The 14,235-nt window shown below is 36.8% G+C and overlaps 1 protein-coding gene across 2 annotated transcripts in view; it reads left to right on the top strand.

Moving 5' to 3' along the window:
- The window catches only part of LOC150011310 (scavenger receptor cysteine-rich type 1 protein M130-like), a 33,493-nt gene that overhangs the window by 14,992 nt on the left and 4,266 nt on the right, over nt 1–14,235 (top strand). For both annotated transcript variants that reach the window (XM_090272813.1, XM_090272812.1), the window contains 13 exons: nt 542–862; nt 1,362–1,682; nt 3,434–3,748; nt 3,846–4,160; nt 5,725–5,817; nt 5,945–6,259; nt 7,410–7,730; nt 8,601–8,909; nt 9,489–9,512; nt 10,176–10,199; nt 10,404–10,511; nt 11,676–11,786; nt 12,711–12,775. In XM_090272813.1, coding sequence (XP_090128939.1) covers nt 542–862; nt 1,362–1,682; nt 3,434–3,748; nt 3,846–4,160; nt 5,725–5,817; nt 5,945–6,259; nt 7,410–7,730; nt 8,601–8,909; nt 9,489–9,512; nt 10,176–10,199; nt 10,404–10,511; nt 11,676–11,786; nt 12,711–12,745 — 2,612 coding nt within the window. In that variant the 3' untranslated portion in view covers nt 12,746–12,775. The remainder of the gene's footprint in view (nt 1–541; nt 863–1,361; nt 1,683–3,433; nt 3,749–3,845; nt 4,161–5,724; nt 5,818–5,944; nt 6,260–7,409; nt 7,731–8,600; nt 8,910–9,488; nt 9,513–10,175; nt 10,200–10,403; nt 10,512–11,675; nt 11,787–12,710; nt 12,776–14,235) is intronic.

Below are 14,235 nucleotides of genomic sequence, written 5' to 3'. Positions count from 1 at the left end.
AGCTTTTCAAATTGCTTCCCCTGAGATGGAGCTTAGAACAAGTGAGAATGTGAGTGAGTAAGCCTGTGTATAGACCTTTTTTGACCTGTAGTGCTCTTCAGTCTCTAGCAGCTCTTTGTCTTTCTTGGACACAATTCCACTGGTTTTCACAGTCAGATGTTGTGGGGGCTCCTTTTCCCAGCACTCATGTCCTGGGTTGGAGAACACAGAATGGGGCTGGGAGCCATCACTCATCTGGGGGACCTCTGCAACCAAAATATCTTTCTGATTCTTAATTGCCACACTGTGAGTGTGGGACCTGCCCATTTCACATTTCCACCCCTCCTACCAGTTTTCACATGGCTTCTTCTTTATATCCTTTATTATAGGATTTCTATTCAACTAGTCTTCAGGTGTTTCTCAATGATGGTTGCTCTCTAATTCAGTTGTAATTTTTATGTGGTCATAGGAAAAGGTGAACACAGAGTTTACCTACTCTACCATCTTGACCAGAAGTCTTATAGTTTCTTTGTCATTGATTTGTTTTGTGTCCCTTTTACAGATGGAGCAGATCTGGACCTGAAAGTGGTAGATGGAGTCAATAAATGTTCAGGAAGATTAGAAGTGAAATTCCAAGGAGAATGGGGAACAGTGTGTGATGATAACTGGGATAGTAATGATGCCACTGTGGCATGTCGACAACTTGGATGCCCCACTGCCATCGCTGGCATTGGTCGAGTTAATGCCAGTGAGGGAGCTGGACACATTTGGCTTGACAATCTTTCCTGCCTTGGACATGAATCTGCTATTTGGCAGTGCAGACATCATGAATGGGGAAGGCATTATTGCCATCATAATGAAGATGCTGGTGTTACATGTTCTGGTAAGTTAAACAAAAACAAAAACAAAGGAAGGACCTATATTTTTTAGAAGTAAGAATAGGTATGAGATGTGAGAGATATAAATATCTAATAATTTATTTGTTGGGAATTCTTTTATAGTTCTGATGAACTTTAACACATTCTTTATTTATAAAGACTAGGTTAGAAAATTGTCTGACTCAACTTTCTGTAATAATTATTTCAACTGTTATGAGGTCCTAAATCTACCTAGAGTTCTGGGACACAAAATGTTAAAGATCTTTTTTTAAAAATGTCTATTTTGTTCATATTTTTTTGCCATTGACAATTTGTGTTAAAACTTGAAACTATAATCCCATTTTTAACCAAACTTATGATTTATACTGGCTGTGAGAAAAACCATGAGATAGGTAAGCCATAATTTCCAGTATTTCAGTATCCGGGAAGGAGCAAGATTTTTAAAAATCCTTTGGAAGTTAACCACTACATATATCTACAGCCTAAGTTTTTTTTCCTTTGCAGATGGATCAGATCTGAATCTGAGACTTGTAGGAGGAGGCAGCCGCTGTGCTGGGATAGTGGAGGTGGAAGTTCAGAAACTAGTAGGGAAAGTGTGTGACAGAGCCTGGGAACTGAAAGAAGCTGATGTGGTTTGCAGGCAGCTGGGATGTGGATCTGCACTCAGAACAACCTATAAAGCTTATTCCAAAATTAAGCCATCAGACATGTGGCTATTTTTAAGCAGGTGTAATGGAAATGAGACTTCTCTTTGGGACTGCAAGAATTGGCAATGGGGTGGACTTACCTGTGATAATCATAAAGAAGCCAAAGTTACCTGCTCAGGTAAGACTTTTAAACGTGTTAAGAAGTTTGATTTAAGGTCGGGAAGTGCATTATAAGTAGAGAGAAAAGCTTCTGCATATGCACAGAATCATGAAAAAGTATGGTATGCCCATGTATCTTTAGTCTGGGGTATCAGGTATGATTGATAGACTAATAGATTTTAAGGCTTTTAAGGTAATATACAGTATTTTAAAGTATGCTAACTTTTTAGTGTTTATTTTTTCTCCTTAGCTTTAATAGATGGGTAATATTGGGGAATCTACCAAAGCTCTGTGTGCTGCAATTTCCTCAAAAGAAAAATGGTGGTAACAAAAACACCTACCTCACAGGAATTACACATCAAGTGATCAACAGATGGTTATGATTATTATTAGTAGCATTAGTATTATCTATCTTCACTGATAGACTGAACTTTGTGATAGACTTTTAAACCTACCTAAATGCCTAAAAAATTGTAGGTGCTTAATAATATTTGTTGATAGGATAAATAATTGTATAAATAGTAAAGAAATATTGAATTACCTTGAAGACAAAAAATCATGTGAAAATATTTGAAATGTAATTAGTATAGTTGTGATCATGTCATAGATTTATTAGAAAGATAACTAAGAACACTTAGGAAGCTATTACAAGGGACTACATGATATATGATGATACATTGCATCAAAGCAATAGAAAAAATATGCAGAAGAAATATGTTGGAGGGCTGACAGAGACTGGTGACTTTCCACATGTGCAGGTATTTTGAGAGTTGACATTCTAGGCTCTGCGTATACTGCCTACCTTCACAACCCAGCCCTTAACTAACTTGCTGTATGAACTTAGAAAATTACTACACCTCTCTTTGTTTTCTTATCTGTAAAATTGGAATGATATTAATAATTATTCCCTAAGAAAATTATAAGAATAAAATAATGTTTGTTAAATATGTAGTAAAATGCCATAGTAATAGGTACTCAATGTTCACTACTATTGTTATTACATTTATGGTGGATAAAGAAGCAGTTTCATTTCAGGTCATTCCAATTTGGTCTAGATATCATTAATTAAGTAAAGAATACAGTAGGCCTGTCAATACACAATTTATTCCATTTTGAATACACCAAGTTCTCAACATCCAAGTAGGTATGTTTATGAATATAAATTTAAAGAGAAAAGTATAGATGAAAACGTTTATTGGCAGTTAAGAGATGTCCATTGATAAAATGGTAGTTGAGGATAGAACCTTTGATTAAGGAATTCATGCAAGTTTCTGTTAGGCAGAAAGGAGGAAAAGAAGTGTCTCATGTATCAACTGCAACAGATATCAAAGGGAAAAAAGAGATCTGATGTTTGTTTTGAAAACAGGAAGTATATCAAAAAAACTTTCCATAAGACCATTTGAAAAGGTTGGGGCCAACCCCAGATTATAGTAGGTGGAAGATTGAGTACAGGGCTAAAAGACAGTGTCAAGTGTACACATTATCTAAGGTCTCCAATGTTATGAACAACATAAGAAAAAATAGAAAGGGAAAGTTATCATGCCTCCAGGGGTGGTTGGCTCCAGGAGGCAGAGTTTCAGAATTCTCTCAGATGGTCTAATGAGGAATGGGGAGATCTATAATTTGCTATGCTCCATTCTAGGCAGAAAAGCCAAGAAGAATCACTAAACACCCTGGCCTCCCTTTCTCACTCTTCACTCCCTTCCTCACTTCTATCATGAAGGAAAATCTTAGAATTATGTTATCTCTCACTGAAATACTATTTTTCAGCCCATAGGGAACCCAGGCTTGTTGGAGGGGATATTCCCTGCTCTGGTCGTGTGGAAGTAAAACATGGCGATATGTGGGGCTCCGTCTGTGACTCTGACTTCTCTCTGGAAGCTGCCAATGTGCTGTGCAGAGAGTTACAATGTGGCACAGCCATCTCTATTCTGGGGGGAGCTTACTTTGGACAAGGAAGTGGACAGATCTGGACTGAAGAATTTCTGTGTACTGGGCATGAGTCCCATCTTTCACTCTGTGCAGTAGCACCCCGTCCAGATGGGACCTGCAGCCATAGCAGAGACGTTGGAGTAGTCTGCTCAAGTAAGACCCACATGACATGTTCAATTTGTTCCCTTACTTTGAAGAGAATAGGGTTAGGTAATCGCAGACATCTTTTTAAAGCCCTGTTTCCTTCCAGGATACACAGAAATCCGCTTGGTGAATGGCAAGTCCCAATGTGAGGGAAGAGTGGAACTCAAGGTTCTAGGGACCTGGGGATCCCTCTGCAACTTTCACTGGGACATGGAAGATGCCCACGTTTTATGCCAGCAGCTTAAATGTGGAATTGCTCTTTCTAACCCAGAAAGAGCACCTTTTGGGAAAGGAAATGGTCAGGTCTGGAGGCACATGTTTCACTGCAGTGGAACTGAGCAACACATTGGAGATTGTCCTGTAACTGCTCTGGGTGCATCGCTATGTTCTTCAGGGCAAGTGGTCTCAGTAATCTGCTCAGGTAAGAGGATCAAGGGAAGTCAATGATGAGCTTCTCCCATGGCACTGTGCCTCAAGAGCTGGTGTACCTATAGAATGAAACAAAAGTAAAAGGGAAAGAGCCATTGTGAGGGATCATGAGAAATGTACCAAAATATTAATCCCAGTTGTCTTTTTTTAAATCATTTTTATTGTTATTCTATTACAGTTGTCTCATTTTTCCCCCTTTGCCCTCTTCTACCCATCCCACCCCCGCTCTCACAGTCAATTTCCCCACTCCCACAATCAATTCCCACACTGCTGTCCATGTCCATGGGTCAATCATACATGTTCTTTGTCTAGTCCCATTCCCTTCTTTCAACAATTATTCCCCCCTCCACCTTCCCCTCTGGTCACTTTCAGTCTGATTCATGTTTCTTTGTTTGTTAGTTTATTTTGTTCATTACATTCCTGTTATAGGTAAGATCATATAGTATTTGTCTCTCACTAACTAGCTTGCTTCACTTAGCATAATATTCTCCAGTTCTAAAAGATAGGAGTTTCTTCTTTCCTTCTGCTGTGTAGTATTCCATCGTGTAAATGTACCACTGTTTTTTGACCCACTCATTTACTGATGGGAAATTAGGCTGCTTCTAGCACTTGGCTATTGTAAATAGCACCACTATGAACATAGACGTATATAAGTTCTTTTGAATCGGTGACTCGGGATTCTTGGGGTATGTTGCCAGTAGTGGCATCACTGGGTCAAAAGGCAGTTCCATTTTTAGTTTTTTTAAGGAAGTCTCATATTGTTTTCCACAGTGGCTGCACCAGTCTGCATTCTCACCAACAGTGCACTAGGGTCCCCTTTTATCCGAATCCTTGCCAGCACTTGTTTCTTGACTTATTAATGATGGTCATTCTGACAGATGTGAGGTGATATCTCAATGTGGTTTTAATTTGCATCTTTCTGATGGCTAGTGATGTTGAGCATCTTTTCATGTCTGTGGACTCTCTGTATGTCCTCCTTGGAGAAGTGTCTGTTCAGATCCTTTGCCCATTTTTTAATTGGATTGCTTGTCTTTCTGGTGTTGAGTCATATGAGTTCTTTATATATTTTGGAGATAAAAATCCTGTCCAGGATATCATTGACAAATATGTTCTCCCATACAGTCAGTTCAATTTTTATTTTGATGATGGTTTCTTTAGCCATGCAGAAATTTTTAGTTTGATGTAATCCCATTTGTTTCTTTTTTTCTTTATTTCCCTTGCCCTAGGAGACATATCAGCAAAACAATTGCTACATGGGATAGCTGAAATTTTATTGCCTATGTTTTCCTCTAGGACTTTATGGTGTCACAGCTTATATTTAAGTCTTTGATCCATTTTGAGTTTATTCTGGTGTACTGGGTAAAGTGTAAACTTAATTTTCATGGACCTCGTAGTTATCTAGTGGTTCCCACCTGCCAGCCCTTCCCTGCCTAGTTGACTCATCCCCATTCCTTTTTCTCTGAAGCGGTGTTTGTCCTCAGCTCATTTATCTAATACTTCATCTAGCCTCCCTTCCTCACCTTACCTTGTATGACTGAGCACTTTGGTGTTTGCAGGAAACCAGAGTCAGACACTATCTCCATGCAATTCATCATCTTTGAACCCAACAAGCTCTACCATTTCAGAAGAAAGTGCTGTTGCCTGCATAGGTGAGATTCAGTAATCAATCCATAAAAATTGTCTTCTTTTAAAAAAATCACTAAAAAAAAGAAATAAAAAATAATTGTCTCAATCCTTAAGAATGCATTTTATTAATATTTTACTTTCTCTTTCCAGCAAGTGGTCAACTTCGTCTGGTAAATGGAGGTGGTCGTTGTGCTGGGAGAATAGAGATCTATCATGAGGGGTCTTGGGGAACCATCTGTGATGACAGCTGGGACCTGAGTGATGCCCAGGTGGTGTGCAGACATCTGGGCTGTGGAGTGGCCATTAATGCCACTGGTTCTGCTTATTTTGGGGAAGGAACAGGGCCCATTTTGCTGGATGGGGTAAGCTGTAATGGAAAAGAAGCGCGAATTTGGCAATGCCCTTCACATGGCTGGGGACAGCACAATTGCAGGCATAAAGAGGATGCTGGAGTTATCTGCTCAGGTAAGTTCTGCACATAACTTCTGGTCACAATTATGTAAGAAAGAACTGAGGTGAGGCAAAAGGTAGAGGGTGATATTAATCTGAGAGAATTCCCTGAAAAGCAGGTACAAAGGAAAATATTGTGAGAGTTGGGGTCCCAGAAGTATAGATTTGATAAATTAGTGCTACATCCTGGGCAAGGTAGTATAAAGTCAGAAGGAGGAAAATTCAGAAACGTGCTTGCATATCACAAAAATAACAACAAAATTAATAATGAGAAGTTCTTTTATAAATATGTGTGGAGCTGGATATTGAGTAAGGATTCAGTGTACTGCTTGATAATCACTATATTAATAAAGATGTAGATTTAACAGGACAAGAAGAAATAAATCAACACTACATTCTACAGAGAAAAAAGATAATTACCAATCTCAGCCAAAATTTCCCAAGTAATTTTTTATGACAGAGAATGAGACTTATTTGTCATAGGAGCAAAAATTACCATGAGAAGCCACTGATCTTGTTTTGTATAAATGGCAAGCTCTAGAAACTGCTGTGAAGTAGGAAAATGTGCTCAGCTGTTATGTACTGGGAAAAACAGTACTATGGTTCAGTAACTTAGGGAGATAAAATATTCTATATGTCAGTGATTTGGATATCATTTACACTAATGACACAAATTTGGGAGAGGACATACACAGCAAAACTGTGACATGTCAGAAAGGAAAATATTTCATTTTAAGGTAATTACACAAAATCTTCATTTTAGTGTCTGAATATCTCACTAAACTTTAATTGTCAAGGACAGATGTAAAAAAATGAATGGAATAATATTCTTCAGGAATAATATAGTAACTTAGGGAGAAAATCCAAACTATGTAATTAAGAAAGGGCTTTGAACTTTTCATTGAGATCTAGGAATCAACTTAGAATCATTGGTGGCATTCTAAAGGAGTCCCTGAGTGCAAAACCCGAGACTAGAAAAGCAGAAGATATAGAAAAAATACTATACTTTACTAAATCTACTAAATCACCCAGAGCTTACTAAAGAATTACTACTAACAGATATAGTGTACTATTTTTGAAGTCATTTTTACATCAGAATAAAGAGAGGCAGTCTTGTGAATTTTCAGAGAATACATGAAACTACTAACTCTGTATTTCACTGCAGAGTTCATGTCTCTGAGACTGAGCAGTGAAACCAGCAAAGAGACTTGTGCGGGACGTCTGGAACTCTTTTACAATGGAGCTTGGGGCAGCATTGGCAGGAGTAACATGTCTTCAACCACTGTGGAAGTGGTATGCAGGCAGCTGGGCTGTGCAGACAACGGGAGCATCATCTCTGCATCTGTAGCCAAAACAATGTCCAGGCACATGTGGGTGGACAATGTTCAGTGTCCAAAAGGACCTGACACATTATGGAAGTGCCCATCATCTCCATGGAAGTGGAGACTGGCAAGCCCCTCAGAGGAGACCTGGATCACATGTGCCAGTGAGTATTTGTTGGCCTATATAAAAATTCCATGCTGTGTCTTCACTATCATCTTTTGATCACATTAAGTAGGAATGAGTAAATTCTAGTTAAAACCTATTCTACATGGATAGTATAATTAGTTTTATTTAACTTGACCTGCATATTTCCAAAATTAGAGATCATTTTTCCAAAGAATATTTATACTCCCCATGGTATAAATATAAAGAAGCGAGGAGCAGAGTATATGTAGTTCAGTATTTGACTATTGAATGATCTACTTTACCTTTCCAATTTTTCTTTCAAATATTATCTTGCTATACTAATAAAAAGAGAGAAACAGTAATAAAGATCTATTCTAAAATATTTCCCTATTCTCCATCTTCTTAAACTGTAAGATTTCTATGTACCTGGCAATCTGTCAAGCTCTTTTCTACTTGAGAAAACTTAACATTATGCAATGTTAACATTATTTACTTGACATTTCCTGAGTCACACTAATGTTCTTATCTCCAGTATAAAATATTTTGCTGAAAAGACATGTACTTTCATAAAAAATATATTTTGTTAAAATATATTTTAAATGCACATTAAATAGCAAAGTTTTAAAATAGGGTTTTTAAAATTGTTTTTCTATTGCAGTTGTCCCATTTTTTCATCCATGCTCCCTCCTACTCCACCCACCCTTTCTCCCACATTCAATGCCCACCTTGTTGTCCATGCCCATGGGTCATTTATATTAGTTCCTTGACTAGACTCTTCCTCTTCTTTCTCCTTCCCCTCCCCCACCCCATGGTCCTAAAAAGAGTTTCAAATATCTCTTTTCCCCTGTGACCTCTTAGGAGTTTTTGTCTTCTCAGAAATTACCTAGGGGAATCTCTGATTTTTCAGACAAGATAAGACTTCAAGAAGGAAACACTAGTTGTTCTGGACGTGTGGAGATCTGGCATGGAGGTTCCTGGGGGACAGTGTGTGATGATTCCTGGGACATTAACAATGCTCATGTGGTGTGTCGACAACTGGGCTGTGGTTCAGCTTTGAAGGCACTAAAAGAGGCAGCATTCGGTCAGGGGACTGGACCCATATGGCTCAATGAAGTGAAGTGCAAAGGAAATGAATCTTCCTTGTGGGATTGTCCTGCCAAATCCTGGGGGAACAGTGACTGTGGGCACAAGGAAGATGCTGCTGTAATATGCTCAGGTGAGTGACAGGATATTGGATTAAACTTGGAATCTCTAGCAGCAAAGAAGGGGCAGGCAGTCAAGAACATTTTGTAAAGACTGGATATGTCAACATAGGGATCTAGTTGGGAGAGAATCATGATGTTTTAGTTTGAAGAAATGATAAAAATATTTGTTGTTATACATTGGCCTTCACCAAAAAAAAAAAGCATATTAATTTTCTGTATCCTGTTCCGAGGGGAAAAAAAGAAAGACCATATGTTTAAGTGGGAAGGATTAGTTTCCTTGGTTGGGAGGTGCTAAAAGGTTCACATAGAAAATTTTTAAAATTTAAAAATTTTCAAAAAAATCTATAGTTCTTAATCCAGGAAGTGGTACCACCACCCACCCAAATTGCCAGTTTGAATTTCTTCCTTTACCTCTCATTTATCACCTTTCCCAGTCAGTCTCCAGGTCTTATACATTCTTCTTTTTAAATTAAATTAATCCAGGTAATAATGGTTAATAATATTATATAAGTTTCAAGTGTACAGAGATATAAATATTTGTTCTATATTTTACTGTCATAATTGAGTCTCCTTCTCTTTTTCTTCTATAGGCACTGTACCTAAAGGACCACCAGGTATATCATGGGGTGTATGAACATGGGACCAATTGTCTGCATTATTTAGAATCCTCCTTGTTAAGAGACTTTAGGTCAGAAGAAGTTCTGATGATGTGAAACTTACTTCAGTAATCCTGTATCTGACCCAAGAGAGGGATACAGTCAAGAACATTTTGTAAAGTCTAGATATGTCAACATAGGGATCTAGTCAGGAGAGAATCATGATGTTTCAGTTTGAAGAAATGATAAAAATATTTGTTGTTATACATTGGCCTTCACCAAAAAAAAAAAGCATATTAATTTTCTGTATCCTGTTCCGAGGGGAAAAAAAGAAAGACCATATGTTTAAGTGGGAAGGATTAGTTTCCTTGGTTGGGAGGTGCTAAAGGTTCACATAGAAAATTTTTAAAATTTTAAATTTTTTCAAAAAAATCTATAGTTCTTAATCCAGGAAGTGGTACCACCACCCACCCAAATTGCCAGTTTGAATTTCTTCCTTTACCTCTCATTTATCACCTTTCCCAGTCAGTCTCCAGGTCTTATACATTCTTCTTTTTAAATTAAATTAATCCAGGTAATAATGGTTAATAACATTATATAAGTTTCAAGTGTACAGAGGTATAAATATTTGTTCTATAGATTACTGTTATAATTGAGTCTCCTTCTCTTTTTCTTCTATAGGCACTGTACCTGAAGAACCATCAGGTATATCATGGGGTGTATGAACATGGGACCAATTGTCTGCATTATTTAGAATCCTCCTTGTTAAGAGACTTTAGGTCAGAAGAAGTTCTGATGATATGAAACTTACTTCAGTAATTCTGTATCTGACCCAAGAGAGGGACAGTAATTAGGTACCCAATTCTTTTAGCTATGACATCATTTCTTGTGATATTTCTCTGTGTCTAGGTCACACATACCTTGTTATATTTGGAGTCCTTGGGGTCATTGTGTTGGCTGGTCTCATCGCACTCCTCTTGTGGACTACAAAGCGCAGACAGCTGCAGCAGCTTACAGGTCTGAGCCAGATTATGGTCTCTCTAATGTTTTATGGGATAAGAATGTTCTTGGAATAAAAAAGTATATATTAAATTCAAGTATCAAATGGCCAGAAAGATGAAGCCTACAAGAGGCTTAAGCAGTTTCTCAAAAAAGAGGGAACAATATTTCAAAAAAGAAAAGGGCTTTGTTTGTATTGATGACTCTTATACTCCATCTACATGTTTAATTGTGACATTATAGAATTGATCATTTAGAATAAATATGTTTATATGGTTTAAGGTGAATCCTTTTTTCCCATTTATTTGCTCTTACTGTATATGTATTACTGATTTTACTGTTCTGTCAAGCAATGTGCCTAGGATCTGATGATACAGGCATAGATAATCAAGTGGTTTTTGTCTTAATGGAATTTCAAGTCTAATGGAAGAAGTATATATGTAAACAAATAAATTGCAATGTAGTATTATACATTCATATAAATAAGAAAAAAAGTGACATAGAGAAGAATGATTAACTAAAAAGGGAAAGGGAGTATCAGAAGCTTCTAAGAGGTATTTGAGACAAATTCTGAAGATAATAAGTCATTGAACTGGGTAAGGTGCATTAGAGAGAAAGAGAAAGCTATGTATGAGTAAAGAGAAGCATAAAGAATGAACCACTTGTTGTTTTAGGGGAAAGTAAAAGTTGAGCTCAAGGAGAGGAGCTACTGATAAGGCTGGAGAAGAGAGAAAAAATTATGAAGTTCTGTATTCTATGATAAGAAGATGAATAGTCATTACAGAGTCTTATGTAGGGGAGTGAAGAGTCAGGCAGCCATTTAGAAAGTTCTGTTTGACAACAGGATGTATGAGGGATTTGAAGGAGGACCCCATTATGGATGAGGATAGCATTTTGAAATAGTTGAAAAGAACAATGGAAAAGACTTTATAATGAGAATGGAGGGGAGATAGATTTTAGAAAGATTTTAGAAAAAGCTCCAATGAAGTCGCAAAACTTATTGGCTGTCTTGAGGAAAGAAGCTGGGTTGTCCTACGATGTCAATAGGTTTAGCTTGGTATTAGGATGGGGGATGGAAACAAGACAAGGGTATGAATGAAGACTGGGTATGTTTGCACTGCTAGGAAAAAGCACACAGAAGGAGGAGAAATTTTATTATGTTTTTGCTGATTTCTAACCTAGGACGTCTCATGTCAGTTTCTTTGAGAGGAGAGAATTTTATCCACCAATTTCAATACCAGGAGATGAATTCTTCCCTGAAAGCAGATGATCGGGACCTGCTGAACTTCTCAGGTCTGTGGGTTATTTAAGGGGCTATATAGCCTTGAGTTCAGACCAGTAGTTGCAGTTGTGGCTGAAGCATTCTACTTGGCATAGCAGAGGAAAGAAATCTCAAACATGTAATAATAGGAAGCTTGTGATGTATATAAGGAAGAAAGCAGACATGAACTGAAAATTATTCTTAGAGAACATAAAACTTGCAATCATGGGGAGACCTCTGGCTAAGAGGTCTATATTTCTGACAGAGGGACAAAGAGCCATGTAGTAGAATATTATGACTTGGATCTCATTTTATTAAAGAACAAATTAATCTTCTAAAAAGTAGTTTAACTTTTTGTACATCTCTTTGATGGTTTCTTCCATTCCCACTCCTGTTGCTTTCCATTCTCTAACTTGATATTTATATTTTCCTTAAAATTTAAAAGCTTGAACTTTCTATAGCTTTATCACATCAGAAGCCATCACTATGGTCAGGGCTAGCCTTATTTCCCATTACATAGTACTTCTTTCTTTGTCCTTCAAGTTCTATTTAGCACCAATGCACCAATTCTGTTTCTGGGAAGCATAACTTTGCTGGTTTGGAAAAAAATATCCCAATACCTTCTCACTCCATGAAGGCTCAATGCCTTCTCAATAGTCCTTACCCTCTGACGAGACCTGCTTCATTTCTTCAGTCCAAGTGTTTTATATTTGCTGCAACTATGTCAGGAACATATTCAAGGCATGAGAAAGACTTTCTGTGCCCCTAAATCACACTTGTTTGCCTTTCTAATTGTAGGTGGTATTTTTAAATGTTCAAAGAGCTTCTAAGGCACTTGAGGGGAGATCTGGCTTATCTCCCAGTAATTTTTTTCTTTCTTTCAGAAAATTTTAATGACTCAGATGGTTTTAATGCTGCTGGACTAATTTCCGTGTCCAAATCTCTTCCTATTTCAGGAAAAGATTTAGGGGACCATTCTGAAGTACACTGAAAAGAAAAATGAAAATTATTACCCAGTGAGGTGAGTGAGAAAAAATTATCCATCATCATTTTAAACAAGTACATTCCTTTGGAAAATTGAAAATTCCTCTGGTATTAGAAAGAATGTATATACACATATATTTTCATATACAGGATTATATGTTTGTGTGTATATATACATATATAGAATATATAACAGATTTTTGTTACTATGACTTGTTCACCTTTCAGTTATATATATATTCTAAGCCATAACAATAGTATATTATGAAGCTAAGCAGAACCTAGGTAAATAAATATAAGTGAATCTTTTACAGATATTATGGGGGTCATTTCAGGAAAGAAATAACACATATTTATGGTTGTAAAATGCTATGGTAAGTATAAGGTGCTATAGGAATATAGAAAGTTTGCTTAAGAAAGTTTGGGGAGATTGTGAAGAATATGTAATGTTCAAGTTAAACATGAGATGACTGAAAGACTGTTTTAGGGGAAAGACAAAATATGTACAAAATATGGAGGCATAAAAGAGAAGCACACCTTTGGGAAACATAAGTTTTTTTATTCAAAAACATATATTGAACATATTTATGGTGACAAGTGGTGTCCTGAGCACTGAAGATACAAAAATGTAATATACTATTGACAAAGACAAGATTGTTTAATAAAATAGGTAGGAATACAGAGAGGTTATGTAGAGAGATGAAGTGATGCAAACCTAAGATGAAAAGGCTGCATAGAGCCCTATAATGAATGGTCTTATCTGCTACATTTCATGTTTATGTTCTATTTTAGATGCTTTTGCAGAGTTGGGCTTTGGAAGATTAAACTGGGGCAAGAAATGAACAGATTTGCATTTTATAATTTGCTTTTATGAGGATAGTATAACAAAAAAATAAGACAAGAAATTTGCTAACTTATACATCAAAAAGAAAAGATGGTGAAATGAGTTTGCGAGTACATTTTCTGTTCTTTATAAAAACAGTCTTGAAAGGACTATACATTTAGAAATGATATAAAATAAAAGTAAGGGTTTTATAGAAATATTACATGTGAAATATAAGAAATATAGATGGAGTCAAAAGATAAAAGTTGGAACTCTTAAAAGTGTATAAATGTAAAGTGTTAATATCATATGTAGACACATAGAACACCTATAACTTGTATATTGCATGAGAAGAGTAAATATATATATGTAAATTTTACACATGCATATATATCTTATCAATTGTTAAGACAAAGACAATATTTAATAGATAATTGGGAAAGCTATGAAAAGACAACACATAAAAAATGAATTTCAGCTCTGACTGATGTGGCTCAGTTGGTTGGGAGTTATTCTGCAAAGCAAAAGGTTGCTGGTTCAATTTCAGTCAGGGCACACATATGCCTGGGTTGCAGATTTGGTTCCAGGTTGGGGCTGTGTATGAGAGGCAACCAATCAATGTTCCTCTCTCACACCAGTATTTTTCTCTCTCTCTTTCTCCCTCCCTTCCCCTC

Source organism: Furipterus horrens, unplaced genomic scaffold (assembly GCF_987537825.1).
Source record: "Furipterus horrens unplaced genomic scaffold, mFurHor1.1.pri manual_scaffold_4, whole genome shotgun sequence".
Classification (NCBI taxonomy): domain Eukaryota; kingdom Metazoa; phylum Chordata; class Mammalia; order Chiroptera; family Furipteridae; genus Furipterus; species Furipterus horrens.
The sequence above is the reverse complement of the archived record's forward strand: the minus strand, read 5'-3'. Positions and strand labels throughout refer to the sequence as shown.